This window comes from Mustela nigripes, chromosome 9 (genome assembly GCF_022355385.1).
Source record: "Mustela nigripes isolate SB6536 chromosome 9, MUSNIG.SB6536, whole genome shotgun sequence".
In the NCBI taxonomy this organism is placed as follows: domain Eukaryota; kingdom Metazoa; phylum Chordata; class Mammalia; order Carnivora; family Mustelidae; genus Mustela; species Mustela nigripes.
The window spans coordinates 4,690,619-4,714,542 of NC_081565.1; the positions used below are offsets into that span (position 1 = coordinate 4,690,619).

At 51.4% G+C, this 23,924-nt stretch overlaps 1 protein-coding gene across 9 annotated transcripts in view; it reads right to left on the reverse strand.

The window, feature by feature from the left end:
- PRRC2B (proline rich coiled-coil 2B) overlaps nt 1-18,422 on the reverse strand; it is a 59,766-nt gene extending 41,344 nt beyond the window's left edge. For all 9 annotated transcript variants that reach the window (XM_059410506.1, XM_059410507.1, XM_059410505.1 and 6 more), the window contains exons 1-8: nt 18,229-18,422; nt 17,217-17,394; nt 13,879-13,981; nt 11,325-11,397; nt 7,485-7,628; nt 4,719-4,960; nt 4,138-4,259; nt 3,563-3,705 (exon numbers count right to left, since the gene is read on the reverse strand). In XM_059410506.1, the coding sequence (XP_059266489.1) occupies nt 3,563-3,705; nt 4,138-4,259; nt 4,719-4,960; nt 7,485-7,628; nt 11,325-11,397; nt 13,879-13,981; nt 17,217-17,394; nt 18,229-18,343 (1,120 nt within the window). In that variant the 5' untranslated portion in view covers nt 18,344-18,422. The remainder of the gene's footprint in view (nt 1-3,562; nt 3,706-4,137; nt 4,260-4,718; nt 4,961-7,484; nt 7,629-11,324; nt 11,398-13,878; nt 13,982-17,216; nt 17,395-18,228) is intronic.
- Between the last annotated feature and the right edge of the window lie 5,502 nt (nt 18,423-23,924).

A 23,924-nucleotide genomic window follows, 5' to 3' on the forward strand; every position in this document is an offset into this window, starting at 1 on the left:
GAGCCTGCTTCCTCCTCTCTCTCTCTCTCTGCCTGCCTCTCTGCCTACTTGTGATCTCTCTGTCAAATAAATAAATAAAATCTTTAAAAAAAAAGAGAGAGAGAGATGGAGATTAATAAAAAGAACACCTCCTTGAATGAAGTGAGTAAGAAAAAGAGGAAACAGAAAATTACCCAGTTACTGGGGATGAAAGAGGGTCTAGCACTACAGAGCCTACAGATGCCAAAAGGAAAAGGAATGAGATCAACAACTTTATACCAATAAATTCAATTCAAAAGAAATGAACAAATCCCTTGGAAAATACAACTTATTAAATACTGACAAAAACAACAAAGGATATCTGAGTAACCCTGCAACTAAACAAAAAAAATTAAATTTATTATCAAAAAATGTCACCATCAAGAAAACTCCAGGGTCAAATTATTTCACTAGTGAATTTTACCAGGTATTTATTTATTTTTTTTTTTTTTTAAAGATTTTATTTATTAATTTGACAGAGAGAAATCACAAGTAGACGGAGAGGCAGCCAGAGAGAGAGAGAGAGGGAGCAGGCTCTCTGCTGAGCAGAGAGCCCGATGCGGGACTCGATCCCAGGACTCCGAGATCATGACCTGAGCCGAAGGCAGCAGCTTAACCCACTGAGCCACCCAGGCGTCCTTTACCACGTATTTATGAGAGAAATAATACGAAACTTACAGAAACTTTCAAAAAGTAAAGAAGGAATGTTTTCCAACTCCTCTTATGAGCCCACCATAACCCAAGATCAAAACCCAACATAGATATTAAAAGAAAAGAAGATCAGAGACCAATATCTGCCACGGACACAGACACCAAGAACCTTAATAAAATATCAGCACACTGAATCTAGGCATACCAAAAGGTGGAGCTTATTCTAGAAATGCAAGGTTGGTTTAAATAGATAATTAAAATAAATTAAATTAAATAGTAAATAAATAGGGATGCCTGGATGGCTCAGTCAGTTAGGCATCTGCCTTTGGCTGGGGTCATGGTCAGTCCTGGGATAGAGCCCTTAGTTGGGCTCCCTGCTTTGCAGAAAGCCTGCTTCTCCTTCTCCCTCTGCCTGCTTGTGCTCTATCAAGTAAATAAATTTTAAAAAAATATTTTATAAATAAATATCAACCAATCAATTAATACAGTACTCTAGATTACCGAAATAAAGGGCAAAAATCTTATGACGACAGACATAGGAAAAGTTATTTTATAAAATTCAATACCCATTCATGATTTAGAAAACAAAACACTCAGCAAACTAGAAATAGAAGGAAATCCCTCGATCTGATAAAGAACACCCAAAATCCTATAGCTGACATCAGATTTAACGGTGAAACACTAAACACTTTCTCCCCAAGGCCAAGAACAAAGAACCTGAATACAGCACTGAACTAGAAGTACCACAATGCATTTAGGCAAGAAAAAGAAATAAAAGGCATATCATCTAAAAAGAAGATACAAAACTTCCCCTATTTGTAGGCAAAATTCTAAGAAATCAACAAAACCTGGTGAAACTGATCCAGTTTAATTCAGCAAAGTGCTTGGTACAGGTCCATACACAAAAATCAACTGTTTATATAAAACACCAAATACAAAATAAAATTACATTTTAAAAAATCAATGCCATTTACAGCAGCATCAAAAAACATAAACTATTTAGGAATAAAGTTATCAAAAGCTGTTCAAGACCTCCATACTGAAAACTGAAACACAGCTGAGAAAAGTCAGACTCACCAAGCTCCCGGGTGGAATATATTCCTGGGTATCAATGGAAGATACCATTTTATCCAGAAATAAATTCAACACAGTCCTAACCAAAATGCCTGTAGGCCTTTTGTAAATATGATAGACAGATTCTAAATTTATATGGGAATGAAAAGATTTTACAGTCAAATAATCTTAAAAAAAAAAAAACAGTCAATCTTGAAAAAGAACAAGGCTGGAAAACTTACATGGCCTGAATTTAAGACTTACTATAAACCTACAGGATGAACAAATACATCAATGAAATAAACAGGGTCCAGAAATAGACCCACACTTATCTAGTCAATGGATTTTTGGCAAAGGTGCCAGAGCAAAATTCAACAGGAAGAGGAAAGTCCTAACAAGTGGTACAGAACCACTAGACAGCCTTACAGATCAGAACAAGCCTTGACTCTTGGCTTATGCACAAAAATTAATTCAACATAGACCACAGACCCAAAAACGAGAGTTGAAACTATAGACAATAAGGGGGTATATTTGTTGTCAAGGGGAGACAAAGATTTTTAGACAGGACACAAAAGAAATAACTATAAAAAACACTAATAAATTAAGCTTCTTCAAAAGAAAGAAACTTTGGCTCATCAAAACACAATGCAAAAAAAAAAAAAAAAGTGAACAGACAAGGGGGCGCCTGGGTGACTCAGTCGGTTGTGTCTGACTCTTGCTTTTGGCTCAGGTTGTGACCTCGTGGGTCCGAGGATTGAGCCCCATGCCGGGCTCTGCGGTCAGCACGGAGTCTGCTTGGGATTCTCCCTCCCTCCCCTGCTGCCTCTTCCCCCACTTGTATACACATGCGCATGCTCTCTTTCTCAAATACATAAATAAATCTTAAAAAAAAAACAAAAAACAAGGCAGGCAAACAATGGGAAAAAATATTTGTAAAACATGAAGTTGCAAATGACTCGTATCTGTGACTTGTATCCTACCGCTCAAAAAAACAAACCAGTAGCCAAATAACACATGAAAACTTGTTCATCATCATTAGTCATCAGCAAGATGCAAATCAAAAGCACAAGGAGCCACCACTACACACCCACTACAACGGCTAAAATTAAAAAGACTAATCACGTGGAAGTGTTGTGAGGGCGCAGAGAAACCCAGTTCTCAAACCGTGCTGCCAGGAATGTCACCTGGCCTGGGCACCACGGGGAAAAGGTGTGGGTGGGTCTCACAGGCCCAACCACTCATCTTCCCTTTGACCTAACAATTCCACTCCTGGGTATTTGCCAAAGACAAATGAAAATATTATTCATAAGGGAACCTCCCTCACAAAAGGGGAGGCCCTGGGCAGAGTTAGGGGAGGAAGGCTGGCCGGCTGGCAGGGGAAAGTTCCAGAAACTCTTCTCAATGGGAAATGTGCTACACACGTATGTCCCTCTGTCAAAATTGCACAGTGAAGATGAGCACCTTTCCATGTAATTAAAATGTATTTGAAAGCAAATAAACAAAAAGAATTATAAGAGAAAACAAGCAGGTTGACAGGGCATGGTACTTGCTGAAGCCAGGTGATGGGAAGCTGGGGCTCACTGCCCCACTGATAGTTTTGTTTAACTTTTCTATTCTAAAATGTCTTCTTCGGAAGTTAGCAAAACCTCCCCTAAAGCTAAGAGCAAGACCAAAGACCAACAGAGGACACGGCTCGGTGAGGAAGGGACAGCCAGCGAGCACCCACGGGGGTGCACCTGAGGCTGCCGCCCGCCCCACAGCCCACGCCCGCATGCTGACAGACACACACCCAATCAACTGCCCAGCGAGTGGCTCTGGCCCGGAAAGCCCCGAGACCCACCTGCCCAGCCGTCATCGGCGTCGGCGTCCAGGTCATCCAGGCCCTTCAGGTTTTCGGCGTTGATGATGGTGGGCCGCGGGGCCCGGCCCACCAGCTGCCTCAGCGGGCGGATGGGGCGAGTCGTGCCCAGCCTGCTTTCCTTCCTGAGGAGGGCGAGAAGAGTAAAGATCTGGCCTCATGTCAGGCATACAGATGGAAGCAAAACCTAATACTTTTCCCAAAAGTAAGTCCCACACTGCAAGGGCTCATAGTTGCATTTAACATTTGAATTGTCTCCTCTTAAAAGAAGCCTATAACAATAGTACACCAAAGAGGGGCTCTGCCTCAGTTTTACACACTCGGCACTAACGCCTAGGGCAGCAGCCACAAACACGTTCCAGAACTTCAACTCTGTCCCAAACGCACAAGCCCAGCCCGACCTCGTCCACCCCACATACCCTGCAGCTCGAGGCTGCTTTCCAGGCCCACTGCGGTCTGCAGAAGACAGAGCGCCTCAGTACATCAGCCCGTTACCTCGCGCAACGCCCCCTAACAGGGGCGCGCTCTCCACGCAGGACGTAACACAGAAGCCTTACCCATCTTGGTCATTCATCTGGAACTGTCTAAAAGGAACACGGGGTTCAAGACGGAGCTGGGGAAGGGGAAAAGATCCTCGTTCCACTGTACCCTGGTTCTCTGATGACTGCGGTGAACACATCTGAAACATAACATCAATGAACAGGATTTTCCGGTAATGGCTCACATGCCAAATTCCACTTGCATTCGTATTTGTTTTAGAAAATGGAAACTGGGAAGAAGAGACAGGGCGAGTCTTGGAGCTGCCCAGTTAATCCTACCCCCGTCTCCCCCATCTCTTTCCTGCCGTCAGGAAGTACACCAGGGGACTTGGGGAGTCATAGGCATGCCTGCCTCTCCTTTTTCTAAAGAACCAAGGCTCAAATAATGTCCACATCACCAGGGAAAGAACGCCGAAGACCCTTAAGATTTGAAAACGGGAGAGAAAAATGCAGAAGTAATGCAAACTTCCAAGGTAGGGCACATCAGGGCAAAGACACCGGGAGGAGAACCGAGGTGGACATTCAACCACTTAGAGGAGGTTCTGCTGGACACGAGCAATCCAACTTCGTGGGAAAAAAATGCATACTCTGAAACTTACAAAAGCAGGAAGCATGTCATGGTATGTAGGTGGGTGGTATACATTTCCCACGAACTGTGAAGCCCCTTTGCGGACAGGCTGAGCCGGGCGGAGACAGGGGTCCTTAGAATCGCTGGTGCATGCCGAGGAGGGGGCTCCGTCTCCCGCACTCGAGTTCCTGCTGCCCAGCTCAGTTGGGGAGGCGCTCAGAGACGTGGCAGAAATTATGTTTCGCCCACCGCCCTCCCTCCAGCTTGTCACATCTGGAAATTGAAAGGGGGCAAAAGGGTGGGGGGACAGAGGAAGGGGGAGGAGGGATTGTGTGAGGTTCTGAAGGTCAAGAGACCCCCCTCATTCACCAAAAACAAAAAACCCAAAAGTGAAGAGTCGAGTCAAGTGGTTGAATCTGTCAGGGAAGGTGGAGGGCAGGCACCTGGCCGGGGACTACGAACTCGCTGCGGGAAGTCTGATTGTAAGAGAAATGCCAAACAAGGTCCACTCACAGAGAAGGCAAGTATAAACAAGACATGGTCTTCCGTTAATTAACAGAAAGCACACATACCCACAGATCTAACACACAAAGAAATCAGGACAGCCTTGATGAAAATAGCCTTGGGCTAATTTTCCCCACAAACACGGACCATCAGAATCAGCACTAGGCTCAGCACCTGGCTTTACGTTAAAACTGGAGTAAGTCCTGGGACATGTGGCTGGCTCAGTCGGTATAGCATGTGACTCTTGATCTTGGGGCTGTGAGTTCAAACCCCATGTTAGGTAGGTGTAGAGATTACTTAGAAATAAAACCTTGAAAATTGGTCTCAGTCCTGACATGTTTCAACAGTTTGATCATGACAGCTCTGGTCAGAGATTCACAGTTCATAAGGTAAAACAAAGCCCTCTCCCTGCGAGTTGGGGTGTGGAAGGGTCTGTGGACTGACATGTTTCACCGTGACAGCTCTGGTCAGAAATTCCGCAGTTCATAAGGTAAAGCAAAGCCCTCTCCCTGCGAGCTGGGGTGTGGAAGGGTCTGTGGCCCTACCCACCAGGCCTACACCTCCACTTGTTCCTGCTCCGCTCAGGGGTCTCTCCTGCAGGTCCCAGACCGCAACCTGCCAACCCATCTGTCTGTCCCAGATGAGGTTTCCCACTGTCAAGTTTAACAAGCTCTGGGGGAATCAGAGGCCAACAAGAAACCAAATGAGCCTGACCCTTCTCAGTCAAGCACAAGGTCCCTGAATACTTGACCCCTAAGAGAAAGAGACACAGCATAGGAGCCACAAAACCAGGGTCGGCTCCCAGCAATTCAACCACCTTGAATGCAGTCTTGGGCGAGGGCTTTGGTCACCACTCTGGCCACATGTGCTTCAGATGGAACTGATCCCAGAAGCTTCTTCTAGGTCTAATTTTTTTTTATAGTCCTACAAAGCAGCTTATTTTAATCCCAGAAAGCTACAATGCTTGGCTTGAGGAATTTGGTGACATTCTTTGGAGCTGACAAAATAACCCAGCACAGGCCACTGAGAAGGTAGCATGCGCCATTAAAGTGTCTCCTCGTGAGGACGTCGTCTACAGGGCATCAGTTCTGATGCTGGGTGCCTTGCGGATTAATGAAGACAAGAAGACAGAAGTCCCTCGTGTTTCAAGACCTAATCAAGCCCTGCCTTCCACCCTCCCACACCCAAAAAAGAACCATTTCAAAATCTCTGGTCGGAAATGATGAAAAATCTCATTCCCGAAGAAAATCTTAAATCTCTGACCACTCAAGGCCTTTAAAAAATATATATATATATGTGTGTGTATATATATATTACCTACAAGTACAGCTCTATAATCCTGCAACTCCTTGGCCAGACCCCAGATGAGGGGATTGTGGAGACAAGTCCTAGGCTGGGTACAAACAATCCCCAGCAGGGCACACTGAAACACAGACGCTAACCTGGCTGGAGATGGAGCAGGGCTGGCAATCAGACTTTTTAACAAACTCCGCGAAGGCTCCTGATAGGATTTGGCTCGGTTTAGGAACCCCTGGCTTAGAAAACAGGCTCCAGGGGCACCTGGGTGGCTCAGTCAGTTGAGCATCTGCCTTAAGCTCAGGTCAGATACTGGGGTTCTGGGATGGAGCCCCATGTCAGACTCCCTGCTCGGCTCCCTCTCCCTCTGCCTACTTCTCTACCTACTTGTGCTCTCTGTCAAATAAACAAAATCTTTTTAAAAAGAGGGACGCCCAGGTGGCTCAGTTGGTTGGGCAGCTGCCTTCGGCTCAGGTCATGATCCTGGTGTCCTGGGATCAAGTCCCACATCGGGCTCCTTGCTCAGCGGGGAACCTGCTTCTCCCTCTGCCTCTGCCTGCCTCTCTGTCTGCCTGTGCTTGCTCTCGCTCGCTCTCTCTCTGACAAATAAATAAAATCTTAGGAAAAAAAAAAATCTTTAAAAAAAGAAAAAGAAAACAGCCTTCTGAACATCCGGGACAAAGTGAACGGGCCCTTGGTCTGTCTTTGCCATGAGCACCTGAGCAGAGCAGCACGAATGTCTACTGATGGGCGGCGGGGGGGCGTGCGGAGCAGACAGGCCTGGCCCAACCCGGAGGAGGAGAAAGGAGGAGTGGCCTGCAGACCAGCCTAGGGAGTAAATCGCGCGGAGGCAGGGAACAGGTTACAGGGTCAGTAAGCACGCCTTCTGGGCAGAGAGCCTGGGGCCCGGGAGCACTTCTAAGCCGCAGAATGGCAGAAGGAGGCAGGCAGTCCGCTGTTCCCACACGTGCCCAGACAGGGAGCGCAGTGCACTTACTCTGAGGGCGGAGGCTTGGTCCTGGCCCATACGACAGATCGAAGACGCCCCTTTCCTTGCCAGCCTTGTCCTGCCCTCCAGCTGCTTTCAGCGTCGGAAACTCCTCGGGAGAGAAGGATAACAGTCGGCTTGAGCCCCTTAAACCTGCCGAGAAAAGCAGAGGACTTGGTGAGGGGCAAGAATGCTGTTGGCCTTAGCAGCTCTGAAGGTCGGAAGCCACGCAGCCTGCGCAGGCGCCGTGTACTCCCCTAGGGACAAGGAGAGCCGGACGCAGATGGCCTGTAGGGGCTACTGCTAACATGGCGCAAGGGAGAGCAGATCACAGCCACTCCAGCCCAGACCCTTCCCCGCTCCTAGAAAAGGGCGGTCTTCGGGGAAATCAGCCAAAGGAGGTCAATGGCTCTCATGTAGAGGTAAATCCACCAGAAGGTGCCTGTGCCCCCCCTCCGGCGGCCGCCACCCCAGATCTACTCTCGTGAACAATAAACATTTCACTCCTGTGATTCTGGGGTCTGATCCTTCCTTGGCTCTCCCATCCACTCCCCAGTACTACAGGCTCCTCAGAAGAAACCCTTCTTTAACTTTCTGGGAGCCCTTCCCCACACTGAGCACCGGGACCTGAAATCATCTTTCGGATGAATGCCTCATAACAAATGGTGCATTTCAGGGTCCAGAGGGATCTGATGCTTTTATCTGGACCAAATGCCCAGCACTCTGTAAACATAACCTCTGTAGTTCTTTTTTCCGACTGTGACGTGCCTGGCTCCCTAGACGACCAAGTCCAGTTCCCCCCAAGTACTCTTCCAGCAGCACTGGCGGACCCACAGACCCATGCACTATGGCTGCCTGGGCCGGAAACATGGGATTGGCGTGGACGCACGAGGCAACAACTCAATCACAACCCACCCAGTGAAAAAATCTAGGGCCACATAAACCTGCTGGGGTGACAAGGTGACACATTCTTCACCGAAGATTAACCTGAGAGACAATCTCCAAGTGTCACGAAGGAGCTCTGCTGCTCTGTGAAGGGGGACCTCGACTCACAGAGTCACTCAGGCATGTTAAAAAACCACTGACAAGGATGAAATATGAAAGTCTTACTTTAAAAATACAGATCTGAATCTTAAAAACACTCCATACTTTTCCTGCCCCAGCAGTCCCAACGGTCTCACTCCACGCATGAATTAAACTTAACCTTCACAGATAAAAAAACAAAAAACATAATCTCAACGAGAGCAACAGCATTCCGTAAGGTGTCCGTGCTCGAGGGGTCCACCGCCAACCCCAGGGCTACGCGTTCCCTGTGTGCAAACCCGAGGTGGGGATACTGGGGACTTCTCCAAAGGTCCCAGGCGGGACCCTCGGTGGTGGTGCGGGAGCCCTTGAGCCTCCGCCCTCAGCCTGCACCCCGCAGGCCCCGGGGAGCCAGTGCTGGTGGAAAAGGCCTGACCAGCACCTTCTACACGGGAGGGTCTGCCGCCACCGAGAAGAGCGATGCAACATTCACAAATGATTTTGTCACGTTTTGGAATTATTTTCTGAACCACGTCTTATTTTTTATAGGAAACAGTCACAAGGTTCAAAAGCAGCCTGAGAAAGGCACAAACGGATGAGCCCCCAACACTCCCACCGCCCCTTCCAACACCCCAGAAAACAGGCCGCTTCCAGTTCCACTCCCTCCCCTCCTGAGGCTCCCTTCCAGACTCTTCTCTACTGCACAGACATGCTTCTGAAGTGTATTTTCCCTCATCTCCAATCTTTGCATGAAGAGTAGTAACGTACTGCATGTGCCACTCTATACTATCCATCATTTCTGAATGTACCACTGCCAGATCCGTGTAAAAGGTTTTTCCTGTTGGAAAGCAGTATTTCATTAAAGCACCAAAACTTGGTGGACATTTCATGTGACTGTCTCCAGTCTTCTGCTCTTACAGTGCTGCAGGAAGCATCCAGTCCGTGTGTCATTTCGCACACAGGAAGCGTCCCTCGAGGCAGACCTCCACAGAGCGGCACGGCCAGGTCGAAGGGCGGAGGTATCAGTGCCTGGACGGCGGCCGCGCAGCCCTCCGCGGCTTGTGCCAACTTCACTAGGATTTTTTAACCTCTGTAGTTCTTTTTTCTTTAAGATTTTATTTATTTATTTGATGGAAAGATAGATAGAAGAGAGGGCACAGGCAGAGGAGCAGCAGGCAGAGGGAGAGGGAGGAGCAGACTCCCTGCTGAGTAGGGAATCCAATGCCGGGGTCCTAGGGGGCTCCATCCCAGGACCCTGGGATCATGGCCTGAGCCAAAGGCACCCCTGTAGTTCTTTCTATATACAAATTAACACATCTGATCTACTTTTAAAAAGTTCTAGCCTCCCAGGGCACCTCATCATGAAGCCTCTACCTTCGGCTCTGGTCATGATCCCAGGATCCCGGGATTGAGCCCCACATTGTGCTCCCTGCTTGAGGGGAGCCTGTTTCTCCCTCTCCTCCCTGCTGGTGCTCCTCTCTCACCATCTCTCTCTCTCTCAAATAAATAAGTCTCTTTTTTAAAATTTCAAGCCTTATATATAAAGACTACTGTGAAGACAATCTAGCGAGTGCACTTGATAAAGCCTCTTTAAAGACCTAATTGTAGGGGACTGAGATACTTGCTGCCGCCCTCCCCCTGCCGTCCCCCACTCATCAGCCCCCTCTACCTCATCCAGAGACTGGAATCCTTAAAATGCCTTCGCAGATGGGACCCACGCAGGCTGAGCTCTCGGGCCCCGAGCTCCTCTGAAGGAGCTGGGACTTGACAGCACGCAGCACGCTGCTGACTGATGTGTCACTCTGCACCGGAGACTGAGGACAGAGCCTCCAAGCACCGACGATTCCCTCCCAGAAGGGGCATATGTGCGCCAGTAAGCAGGGAAGGGCGCGGGGCAGGTGGGCGTCAGCTGCACTTCTACACGAGCTACAGAAGGCAGCTGGCCAAGCCCTGGCTGTCCGGCATGCTGGAGGCCCAAGGTGCCGCCAGGACTGGGGGCAGAACACGGGGCAGCCCATGCTCTCGTGGGAGGAAGAGCGCTCATGGCCACCCACGCCCCCCGGCAGCCCCCTCCCTGCAGCGTGGAGGCATCGCGCAGCTGCATGGGTGCAGTGTGCTAGAAATATTCAAGCTAAAAGGGACAAGTTAGGAGGGCTCATGCGGAAAAATCTGGATTTTTGGCTTCTCTCAAAAGTACCCACGAGCCAGGGCCTGCATTCTCTGAGGGCTCTGGTCACCGGTGGTGGGGAGGAGTCTGGAAGTCCCCTCTGCAGTCACCGGGAGCTGAGCTCCTCCTCCTCCTCCTCCCTGTCTCCCTCTGCGAGGCCGCTTCGGCTGCAGCTCTGCTGGCCCAAGTGCTTCCCGGGTCGGACAGGCCGTGAACAGTAGCAAGTCTGATGTCACCATCCAAAACGCAAGCTGCTCGATTCCCAGGGCCCAGGCCCACAGCTCACACCCCACCACACCACACTGCCTCCCCGCAGGCCGGGGCAAGAGGAAGCAGACACCTGTCGGCCGCGCAGCAGAGCAGCTCTCAGTTCTACCAGTGGCTCTGCCAGGTCAGAGCGCGGCAGGCCAGTGTCCAGCCTCCCCACGCACCTGAGGAGGGATGCCCTGACTCACAGCACTCTGGAAACCAGAGCTGACAAGCTTGGAAGACTTATGCTCCCACCCCTGGGGCAGAGGGAAAGGCTGCACGGACCAGAAGCTCAGTCACAAAGATGCCACAAAGCCCAAGGCCAAGGGCTGCCAAGACCCAAGGGAACAGTCCAGAAAAGGTACCCGTCCCTCCCACACACCCAGGCCAACACCACCGCCCACACTTACCACCTTCGTGTCCTGCTGGCTTTCCATTCAGCTGTGCCCATGACTTTGGTCCACCTGGCACTGAATTTGTGTTCTGAAAGGAGGAAGGAAATGAGAATGAAGCCAGTGCCGCTGGCTTTCCACCCGGCTCCCACCTGTGTGGCCGCCAGACGGTCAGGAGCTGCCGGGCCCACAGCACAGGTGAGGAGCAGGACGGAGGGGAGGGCCAGCTCACATCCTGGTCCTGCTGCAGAGCCATGACTCAAGCCCATGTCCCCTTCAGACTGCACTCCAGAACATTCTGTCAGGTCACCTCTCGTGCCCACACAGCGCTACTGTGCCTGGTTCCAGAGGTTAACAACCAGACCCCAATTCCAGCACATGTCTCAAAACCCATGTACCATGGCCAGCAAGAGCCCGGAGCCTCATCTTTGTCCAGAGGGGCCGCTACACCACCTTCAGTAATTACTGTCATCCTACGAGGCACAGCAATTCAAGGGAGGCCTTTCTCTGCGGATCTGGACTCATCGGGCTCACACGCAGCTGTACTGAAAGCTCCTGGCAGGTGAGGTGTTATGCGAGGCACACCTCACTGAGCAAACTCACCCACACCCTGGGAAGGTTCCAGTCCTCTCCTAGCTGAGGCTCAGAAACCAGTCACTAGTCCCAGTGAGGAGGGCAGGACCGGGACCTGTCCCCGCTCAGCCTGTGTCCCAAGCCCAGTTGAGTCCCCAGCCACGGAGCCCACTTGCCTTTCCCAGAGAGCATTCAACCTAGCAGCTTCCCTCACCCCCAACAGAAGGTAAAAATGCACAAAACAAAGCTGCCGCAGCAGAACATCTCAACACTTGCAGGGTCAGACCTCACATTCAGTACCGACCCCTTCCGCCCAGCGCTGCCCCCAGCACCACCACAGTCTCTCTCACTCTCCATGCAGAGCTGACTAGGTCTCACGATCCATTCAGGTATCAGGAGTGGCCAGGTGCCCTGGGATGGCCACAGGCCCCTGCGCACAGACCACAGAAGGCTTGTACCAGTGACGAAACAGGGCAGGGCTGCTGGGACGGGGCAGTCCGGCATCCCACAGCCTTCCCTGTGGTGTCTGAGCCCGCACCATGGTGCCCCTGCCTTTGCCCACCAAAGGCACCGAGCGGGAAGAGAATGGCTCCAGATCTGAGAAGTGGCACTAATGTTGCCGTCTGAACTCCTGGCATGCCTCTAACAAGTGCTGTCATGTCTCTCAGGGCGAGGCTTCAGCTGCTGGAAATACTGGGACTCCCTTCTCACTGCCATCCCGTGGGAAGAGTGGAGCCCGGGGCAGAGTGACCAGCACGCTGGTCGCCACGGTCAGCAGCTCTTCTCAGCAGACCAGGCCCATGGCAGGCCCAGCCAAGACTCTGCAGTCCCGGGGGACAGGCACAGATCCACTTCTAGCAGCTCCCAAGGCGAGTCCGGCGGACAGCAAGGGTGGCAAACCAAGGCTGCCCTAGTCTCTTCGCTTCCAAGTCCAGGAGACAGAGCCGAGCGCAACTCTGGACTCTGGCTGGGCGCCAGGCACTCGTGGATTCAGGCCAGTGAATAGGGGACCTTCGCGGGAGTATGGACTTCTCTCACCTTCTCCTTTAATATCGAAAGCGCAGCTCGGTGTCAAGTGGGGGAGGGTGCCTTTCTGGCGAGGCCATACACTCCCCCCAGTGGTTGGGGATGGCATCTCAGACCTCTGTTGCCCAGGGAGCAGTACTAAACGAAAATACAGCAGTGCAGGTCGTTTTCCAGACAGCTGCGCAATGTTAGGTCTACACGTCTTGTGGTCTAAAAGATCTGCAGGCGTCTCATCTGGGTTTCTAGCTAACAGCCAAGTGTATCGGCCTACTGACCCACGAGATCCACAGACTCCGATGGCCTGAGTACATGATGATCCCTTGCCTGATTAAATCCTGGTTTTCTGTTTAGGAAAACACTCTTTATTTATTTATTTTTAAGATTTTCTTTTTTAAGTAATCTCTTTGTGACTTCAAACCCCAAGGTCAAGAGTCACATGTGCCACCAACTAAGCCAGCCAGGCGCCCCCAGCAGAAGTCTTTAAATGCATCAACAAGCGAAGGGCCACATATCAGTATCTCCCAAAGTATGTTCCTGGAAACACCTGTCTCTAAAGACGTTAAGTTAGACAGGTTTCCTAGGACAGATGGGTTCAGGGAGTGCTACTTACTGTCTTTGCAAAGTCACAGCACACACAAGCACACGAAAGACACTGATGAGAGGTCTGACAGTAAAGGAGCTTGCTTAATTTTGTTTCTCAACTGACCCCCAAACCTTCCTGTGACCTAACCGGTCCCCATGGAGCATGACCAGGGGCCCCTGATCTGGCCTGGAGCTCACCCCAGTGACCTCCCCTCAAGGTAAGACACCAGAAAGCAAGTTAGGTGTCCGTACTCTGTTTTGGATCTGGGGCCTCTCTCCAAAAGCGGCAGACTCAAGTCACCTCAGGGGACCTGTGACAATGTCCTGTGAACCTTTCCCACGGCCCCCTGACAGGCTTGCCTCCAGAAGGAGCAGGTCACGCGGCACCTACCTCCTGGCTGCTCGACTGTGTCGGCTTCTGTAAGCTGGAGACAGGCCTCTGCAAACCCGGCTGCGGCAGCGACTCCGGCGGCGGAGAGCCCGTCGCACTGGAACTGGACAAGGTGGGGGGTACGGCGGTCAGACAGGTGTGGGCGCACACAGGCCCCTCCGAGCCTCCCAGAGCCTGGGCAGCAGCACATCAGCTCTCCCCAGCAGACTCTCCCACTGCAGAGCCCACGAGAAGCTAGGCCCCCTCCAAGGCCTAGCCACACCCGTCTGCTGGGCAGGACGGTCCTCGGCCTCCAGGCAGAGCTGCCCCTGCAGCTTATGGTAGCTCACCATAAGCAAGGGCTAGAGGAGCCGCCAACAGGGAAACTGAGTCACACAGGGAAGGGGCTCCGAGACCCAGACTCCTGACCAAGCGCTCACGGCAGTGCAGGGGACTGATGCCTTTGAGAGATGGGATTTTGCTCATTGGCTTATAAAAGAAATATGTGCCCAGAGTAAAAATAAATGTATAAGTATATCTAACACAGAATCTGTCACGATCTCATCCTCCAGAGTGCACACCGAGCAGATTCTGCTATATATATTAGCATAGTATTTTTTTAACATGAGTGGGTTGACACCACACATACAATCCGTAACTTGTTTTTACTTAACGTATCTAATGTGCTCTGGGAAGGCACACGGCTCGACTCCTGGTTTTAGAGATACAGTACAACTGGATAGGCCCCACCCCCAATTTTTCCCCCATTACTGGCCAAACTTCAATGAGAACTTCTTTTTTTTTTTTTTTTTTTTTTAAAGATTTTATTTATTTATTTGACAGAGAGAGATCACAAGTAGGCAGAGAGGCAGGCAGAAAGAGAGAGAGAGGGAAGCAGGCTCCCCGCTGAGCAGAGAGCCCGATGTGGGACTCGATCCCAAGACCCTGAGATCATGACCCGAGCTGAAGGCAATGGCTTAACCCACTGAGCCACCCAGGCGCCCCTCAATGAGAACTTCTTAATACAAATCTTTCACATACTTCTGTGTCATTCAGTAGTCTAAGTTCTTAGACGTGGAACTGCTGGGTCAAAAGAATTTTGAAGTTGACAAAGTATGGCCCGAGGGCCCTGCAAAGATGACTGTGTCAGCTGCTGCACACTCCACAAGCAACCAGGAGCTGTGAGGACGACATCCGCTCACCCAGAGCCTTCTGGTCACTTGTTCTGCTTGATAGGACCCGAGGAGGGCCGCCATCCGCTCAGCCAGTCTCCCCCGATGCCGGAGGCTCACCAGTAGGCTGAGGCCAGATGCTACACATGTATATGCTGCGGGGGCCGACATGACCCAAGGAGCCCCGTGGACAGCATCACCACAAAGTTAAGGCCACCAATCTCCTCTCACATCACCTTCTACCTACAACAGAAGCTTCTGCATAGCGTCGCTTTTGTGTTCTCCAAACCTAAGCACAGAGTCCCAGTGGTGATGGCCCTCAGCCCGTCCCCTTCCTGTGATCCCGAGGGAGGACATGGCCCAGGGGAGCAGAGGATCAGCGCCTGCGGTCCACTGCCTCGTCTCTACCTTCCCCCTAGCTGATGTGCTTCTGCAAGATCGGCCTCACTCAGGTCCCCTGGCCCTTTCTGTGCCAATGACAGCAGGAGCCACATAAGCAGGGAGTGGGGCCCTGTCCTCACTCTCTGGAACTGGGATGGAGGCATGTCAACTCTTGGGCTGAAATGTACCATATCCATGTCAGTACAGAGTCTGTGGCGTCAACTGTCTGAACAAGACGACAGCAGCGGCGGACCACCGCCAGCACTCTCCGTGCCGGCTGACCGACCTGCATCAGCCCCTCCATGTCCTACAACCACCCGGGTGTCCCCGTATCTCCTAGGACACCGGAGCGCACAAAGCAGATCACTATCCAGGCTCCAGGGCCTGGCTGATCCTCAAAGTTGGGCCTCACCACCAACCTGTATGACCCCTAAATAAACAACTGGAAAAATGTAAAAACAGCTTTTCAGACCCCACTTTTACTGTTCCTCCATGCTCACCCGACTGAACTATGTGCTCACTCTCTACATCTTGTCTGAAGTAAGTACAGGAAGTTTTGCAGAAGCCGCCATGGCCAGGACGTCTGCAGGGCTCAGCCGGTTAAGCACCCGACTCTTGGTTTCAGCTCAGGTCATGATCTCAGGGTTGTGAGATTGAGCCCCGCATCCAACTCCACACTAAGCCTGGAGCCTGCTTAAGAGTCTCTCTCTGCCTCTGCCTCTCCTCCTCCCCTTCCTCCCACCCCTGCGCTCACATACTCACTCCCTCTCTCTCTAAAAAAAAAAAAAAAAAAAGCCATCATAGCCATTTCCAGTGAGAGAAAAGGACACGGGTTGGCAGGCTGCACTCTAGGTCACTTTTACTCTCTGGATCCTGAGCACTGGCAGCCAGAGCACAAGAGGAGATCGCGGGCAGGAAGACACAGGAGACCAGACTGTGCTGTTCTCACTCCCCGGCAGGCAAACCCTAGCAGCAGGTCCTGCGGGCCAGCCTTAGCAAGGTCCTGTCCCTCCCTGGTCCCCTCCCTGTACAAATCCCAAATCCCCTCTCCTGCACACTGTTCTGGCTTGCTGGCGCCCAGCAGCAGAGACCCAGAGTGGAAAGTGGGAGAGAAGGGCCCAGGTCACGTGCCCGAGGCCAAGCTGGAACCCCCCACCCCACACCCCCTCTCTTGCCCAACAGCAGCCCCTACAGTTGCTGTTGCTCTAATGGCTTCGGTGCCACACCCGCCGCCGACGGCTCCCGTAAGTGCCGTGCTGGCAGTGGTGCGAGCCCACAGGGAGGCTGCATACTAAACCTGAATAAGGAGGATTCTGGATTGTTCTCCTTCCTAACTGGGTCTGTTTGGAGCAACTAACTGCAGCAGTCTTTACAGAGAGCTGCTATCCCCGAAGCTGGGAAGACAGCCTCCTCCTCACCCCAGAACTGGCGCAAAGGGACGACCAGGAGCGGAGTACCCTCGGGCACCTGCCCTGTCCGTGGCGGCCCGCACTGGCTCAGACACCGGCCCCGAGGCGCCGCATAAGCTCCTCTGGGTTGATAAGGCCCTTCCTAATAAGGCACGGGGGACACTGGTCACCGGGGACGAGGCAGCCCACAGAAGCCCTGCTGCTGCTGCTCCTGAAGCCAGGAAAACGAAGGCAAAGACCAAGAAACAACCAAGCAGCAGGAGTCAGGGCAAAAGAAGCTTCCTCTGCGATCTCCCCAGCTCTCTAGCTCAGCCACTGCCCTCTGCAGAAGCAAAGTGGGCCGCGGCGCTCCATGAAGCTCTGGTGACAGCCCCCCCACCTGCCCCCCTGTTCTCACCTCTTTGGGTCTTGCTGATCCTGCTTGTTTGCCCATCCCGTCCCGTCCTTGGGAACTATCACGATGTTGGGGTCGTTTCCTCTGTTTTCAGACTTCAAGCTCGGCAGGTTTGCAGGTGGTGGCATGCGTCGGGCTGTGGCCACTTTCCCGAGACTCTGTAAGCCATGTCTAGGAATAACTGTGGGGACAGAGGGTGGAGACAGGCGAGTTTCAGAAGAAAGAGGCCGGGAGGCAACTGGTCTTTCACGCTCTAAGCGATGATGACAAAGACAGCCGAACAGACGCAAGGGGCAGCCTGCCTGCAAGCAACGAAACGGTCAGGGAGCTGCTCAGCTGCTTCACAAGGCCGTGGCAGAGGCCTCAGAGCCACGGGAGAGGCTGACATCTGCACCGAGGCTTCCATTTTACTAGAGCAGGAGCAGGCACAGGGAGTTTACACCATGGGCAGGGAGCGGGGCCCAGAAGCCTCCGCCCCACACGGTGACCACCTTGCGCAGCTGAGGCGCCTCGCAGCAGGACAGAAGGGTCAGCCTCTGCCTAGCCACAGGCCGGGCCTGAGCAGGGCCTGGGCAGGGCCCTCAACAGTCCCCAAATCCTCCCAGGGTGCGGACAGTGTCAACAGGACCTTCCCCCCACGCTCCAGAATATCAGAACCACGAAGCCTAAAACAGGGTAACTAATGCAAATGAAGTTCCAGTCTACCCACGGAGAGGAACCTGTCCCTGGCTTCCAGGAGGTAAGACACAGGAGGACACAATCCATGGAGGCAGAGTCAGGATTTCCTGTCCGCAGCGGCCCTTTCTGCCTCAGGAACTGGCACCAAAATCAGACACAAACAGGAGCAGGGGCCGGGGGGAGGGAAGAGTGGGGTTCTGCATCCCCAGATCTGCCAGGTGACCACTCCATGCCCAGAAGGCAGTGTGACCAGGGGGACTCTGGGTCTTCACCATTCCTAACCGGGGTTTCTCACGTAAGGAAAAGCGTAGAGAACTGGCCTCACCCCGGATCTTACCTGAGGATCTGAGCGCGTCTACGGATTTTCCTTTGTACTTATCAAACAGGCTGAGAGTCGAATACTTGCTTTTCCCATCCTTGCCCTTGGTTATTTGCCCCAAACGATCGGACATTGCGATGAAATGTCATCTAGTAAGGAAATTTTTCTCGGCACCACTCCCGATCTGCCTTTGAAATGTTTTTTTTTTTTTTTTTTTTTTTTTTAAAAAGGAAAGAAAGAAAAGAAAAGAAAAAAAAGAGCGTTAATCCACCAGAACACCCAAGGCAATGGAGACTGAATTCTTCAGGAATCACGGATCTCCTTGAAGACCTGAAGAAAGCCTTGAAGACCTGAAGAAAGCCTTGGATTCTGTCTCTAGAGAATCGCCCTTACCACACACAGGCCATTCTGCTCACACTTAAAGAACATTTTGTTGGAAGTCCCTCCCCCACTCCCAACGTTAAGAAGTCCTATTCTGTCTGAATTGGCCAGAGTCTATCGCTCACCAACGACACTGAAATGTAAACCTTTTCACACTGAGTCCTTGGGCCAAGTCAAGGACAGCTCTTCAAGACGGAGAAGAAATACTCATCACTGCAGCACACCCACGTTAACACCAGAACTCGGGCAGAGCATGGGATGTACACAACATGCTTATGAAGGCCGTTCATTTCAAGGATGAGCAAAACCAAATCCAAGAGAAGCAATGCAAGTCAGGGTGGTCCGCAGGACCCGCCAGGTGTGTGCATTTCTCAAACCAAAGAACCTGCATCCAGAGAAAAAGCACGGGCTCAGGCAACAGAAGAAGCAGGGCTCCTGGGGCGCACGCAGGTGCGGACATAGACGCACCCCCAGGAGAGACTGCGCGGGGGAGGGGGAGCTGTTCGGGTTCCGTTGCCCCCTCCACTTGGAAAACTTTGACAAGACGACCAAGAAGGCAGCTCCTTCCCTCTGCACTTTCTCATTTCCTATGGGCTGCTCTCCTAGGGCTGCTCTAAATATTAGCATGTTACTCACTCATTCATTCAGGTACTGAGCGTGTGCCTGCCAAGGGTGAGTGAGCGCCCCATGGTAGGCGACTCACCTGGGGACCAAGAGCTTCCATGTCTTCTATCCTAGACCCAAGAGGTTCTTGGCTATAGTTTCTAAAACTGGATCACGAAAAATAAACTTGTATGAGAGATCACTACTTCCCTCTGGAATTCATGTAGCGGAAGAAAGCTACATGCAGTAGCTAAAGCTAAAGCTACAGCAGTCACTCAGACGTACTGCTAAGGCATGTCAGAGGTAAGAGCGAACAGCTCGCTGATGATGAAGGACGCCTGGTGGCAGCGGCCGCAGGATGGTTTGCTGTCTTACCCTATTCTGAAACCATACAGGCCAGAAGAAACACCTTCAGTGTGCTGGCAAAGCACTCCGCCAAACCAGGGAGGACGATAAAATTCTATATATTATGATGCAAGACTTTTATATAAAGCACAGGGAGCAAAGATCAGTTACAAACTGGGGCCAAAAAAAAAGGAACAGGAGACAGTGGCATCACGTACCTCCAGGCTCATGGAACCTGGCGCCAGGCTGAAGACAAACCAAGCTGGTTCTTAAACAAAACTGGGTACATCCAGCCTTTCATTCATTTGATAAATCTTGAAAATGAATGAAATCTGTAGGAGAGTCAGCCTCAATGAAGGCAGAAACCACAAACGCTACAAAGTGCTCAGAGCTCCCAAGCTTACGTGTCGGAGCCTCCCCAAGTGTGTCTGCCTCTTGGGCCAGGAGCAAAGAATGACCAGGCACGGAAACTCGCCCAAAGTGTCCAAATCCTGATTCTGGTGCCCCGAAGTTCTATAACACATCCCTTTATCTTTAAATCTCCCTCCCCGGAGCTGGCTCCAGTGAGTTTCTGCTCCCAGCCCAACAGTCACAACTAACAACAGCATTCTTCCCCCACGCTGGGCGGTAAGCCCCTCAGGGCAGGAACTGGATTTGATTTTCCTCAGAATAACTGGTATTTAACAGGATCTCAAATGTAAATCAACCTGAAATTCTCCATTAGGATTGGATGAGATCTTTCAGGCACTTCTGTCAAATCAAAAGATCATTTGGATAGGAACGTGAAACACACACCCTCCCCCCTCTTCCTCCCCTCTATTAGCAGAAGCCCTTGAGATTGTCACCATGGTGATGGGGACATGGGGCCCCTGCCTCACAGAGCTTACAGTCTAGAACAGGGGCTGGCAAACACTGGTCAGCATCCGAGCTGTTTTGTAAAAGCCCTCAAATTAAGAATGATCTTTTAAGGGGCGCTTGGGTGGCTCAGTGGGTTAAAGCCTCTGCTTTCGGCTCAGGTCATGATCCCAGGGTCCTGCTCAGCAGGGAGCCTGCTTCCCTCTCTCTGCCTGCCTCTCTGCCTACTTATGATCTCTGTCAAATAAATAAAATCTTTTTTTTAAAAGTCACTTTCCACATTTGTTTTAAAAAACAAAGAATCCGTGACACCTTATGTGGCCCACAATGCCACAAGTAGAAAAAGGTTGCCCGCCCTGCGTCTAAAAGGAAGTCTTGAGCAAGCACCTTCCGAGGCCTCCAGGTGGGCAGTAACTGGGTGGCCTGGGAGAGGCCCTACAGCTCAAGCAGGAGGGGGGCAGGGCCCCCAAAATGAGATTACCCTGTGGACTGTGTCTAGACACTTCCAGACTTTGCTACTTAGTACTCTTTTCACAAATTCTGTGGCAGGCAGAAGCTCACATGCGGATCCCCAGAACCTGTGACTTCCTTACCTTACACAGCAAAAGGGATTCTGGAGATGTGATTAACAGAAGGCTAGCGAGATAGGGAGATGATCCTGGATTATGTGTGCAAGCCCACAGCGATCACAAGGTCCCTAGAAGGGAGTGCAGGAGGGCCAGAGTCAGAAAGCGGTGGCACCTCAGGGCAGAGGCTGGACAGCTCTTTGAGGATGGAAGGGGCCCCAGCAAGGGCTGCAGAAGCCTGTCAGAGCTGGAAAAAAGGAGCTGGAGAAAAGCGAAGTAAGAATTCTACCCCCCCAACCGAGTCTCCACAAGGAATCAGCCCCACCCACACCTTGACTGTACGTAGTCCAGAAAGACTCACTTCAGACTTCTGACCTCCAAAACTGTAGGAGGATGCATTTGCACTGTTGTTTTTTTAGGATTTTATTTGAGAGTGTGTGTGAGTGGGTGAGGCGGGTAGGAGAAGGAGAAGGAGAAGCAGGCTCCTCATTGAGCAGGGAGTCCACCTGGGGCTGGATCCCAGAACCCTGAGAGCAGGGCCTGAGCCAAAGGCAGACACTTAACCCACTGAGCCACCCGGAGGCCCCTACGGCTGCATTGTTTTAAACCACTAGAGTTATGGTAATTGGTTACAACAACAGAAAAACACTCATTCATTTAAGAGGCTTTTATTAGGCACCACTGTGTGCCCAGCACTGAGCTGGGCGTGGGATGCAGCAGAAGGCCCAGCTGTGCCCCGTATAGCCAGAAGAATGACGTGACCACCCATGGTCACAGAGCTAATTATTAAGAAACCGGTTCCAGAAAATGATGAAAAATGATACCTGGCAGCTACCTCTCTGCTGTCCCTGACCACAGCTCTGACCAGACCAGTGACCCTACAAACATTTCTGAATAAAATCCGAGGTGTCTCCTTCCCGGAGACTACAGCTTTAGCACTGTTAATTTAAATTCATCCAACTACAGAGTTCTTTACTAAACTAAAAACCAAACTGACTAAGGCCAGGGAAGGAAAAATTATTTACCAGCCATTCTGGACTTGTATTTCCACACGAAATCCTTATGTGCTTAACTTCTACACATCAAATGTCTTTTAATTCTGAGACTTGACCAGAAAATACCTGTTTCCACAAATAGGGCTAGAAAGTATTCTTAAAATCTGTTGCTCCAAACTTCTGCCAGTTCACGGACACAAACAGACCTTTCCCTGATTCTGCACCGCCCGGTCCTGTGGCCAGAGGTTACAGTGGACAAAGACAGCTCTCCTGGGCCTTCCAGATGACAACACCCTTCTGAGAACGAACCGGTCCCCACCCCCACCCCCAGAAAGCACTAGGAGACCAGAAGCCTGACCACACCCCCAGTCCTGGCACTCCTGGAAAAAAAAAATGAAGAAAAACCCAGGGCAAACAGGATCCATTCTCCTGGGAACTTAGAATCGCGTCTAGGATTGTTAGTTGGTCTACAACTGTTGCTTGAAACCCTCCTGAGAAAACGAAGCATTCAGCAAATACTATCTGAGCACCTACTATGTGCGGGGGAAATGCTTCCCCCTCCCCTGGCAACCAGTGCACCTTGGGGAAGCCAGAGCACCGGCACACGCTGGACAAATGGCCTGCATTAAACCCGTACATGCAATTTTTTGCAGCGCCTCCTCCTCCCACTCTTTAACCAAGTTTTGCACCTGTTGACACATCGTGGGCCTCCCTGGCTCTCAGTTTCCCTGTCTACAGAATTGAGGGGCCAAGACAAGATTTCCCAAGTCCCAGATGGTTCTAAAGATCAAACACATCAGCGTTAATAGCCCCACCGCCAGAGAATGTACAAATGATTTACTGCCAAAGTAGTCATCTCTTATCACACATCCCGTACCGGGTCCTCTATTCCTACCTAAAGCTGTGAGGCTAACAGGCAAGGCGATAGAGCCCCCATCGCTATGGAAACAGCATCTGTGGGGGAGGGGCTGCACACTTTTTAAGGAAGACTGCACAGAGGGAGGTTCTTCCAGGCCATTTTCCTTTAGAACAGGAGTCCCCAAGTTATTGTCAGCCCAAGAAGGACATGTAGCAGAGCCCTGGAGGGCCCACAAAGCATAAACTATTTACTGCCTGATCCTTTACAAAATAAGGTTACAGACACTGGCCTTGAAGCATACAGTGTTTCTTTCATTAAGCCAGATTTCCCTGGGCACAGAATCAATCATCTGGGTATCTCTGCCCGCAGGCCTCTCCAGGACAGCGGGGCCGCTCTGCTCGCCCCATGGTCGTCACAAACACCAGGCCAGGAGCACCACCTGTCCGTAGGAGTGTGAACAGCTCACAGGCATCTGCTGAGTTTCTACCCATCGAGAGACACACAAACACAGCCTGACTGGTCTCACCAGATGGCAGAAAAGTGCAGGCAAATATCTGGATGTGAATCTCGAAGCCGGACGAGACGAGAGAACGTGTTTCTCAGCGGGTCCGAGGCGTGTTCACACAAGCCTGACTCACACCCCAACCCGTGGACAAGAACCGGCTGAGGCACACCAGGTCCCTGCAGACGGGCGCGGACAGAGCCTGGCTCGTCGCCACGGCTCTCTCTCCCTTTGGTAGGTAACAGAATTCATTTTTCCCCCCAAAATGAAATCTAATTTGGATCCTCAGTATTCCATATATAACAGATAGGAACCCAGGGTGCCGTGCCAGGAGGGGTCCTGCCTGCCCCCCCACCCGCTCCGTGGTAACGCCGCTCTTTCCCACGGCAGCCACTCTGAGGCACGCCAGGGAAGCATGCCAGGGGGCCCCGGGGCATTTTGAGAAGGGCTGCCCTGCACGAAAATATCACCATTAGGCAGAAGGGAAAAAAGGTCCAAAATCCACAGGAAGATAGCTTTGTGTTACAAGGAAAAGGACATTTTTTTAAAAAGAATTTATTTATTTGGGGCACCTGGGAGGCTCAGTGGGCTGGGGCCTCTGCCTTCGG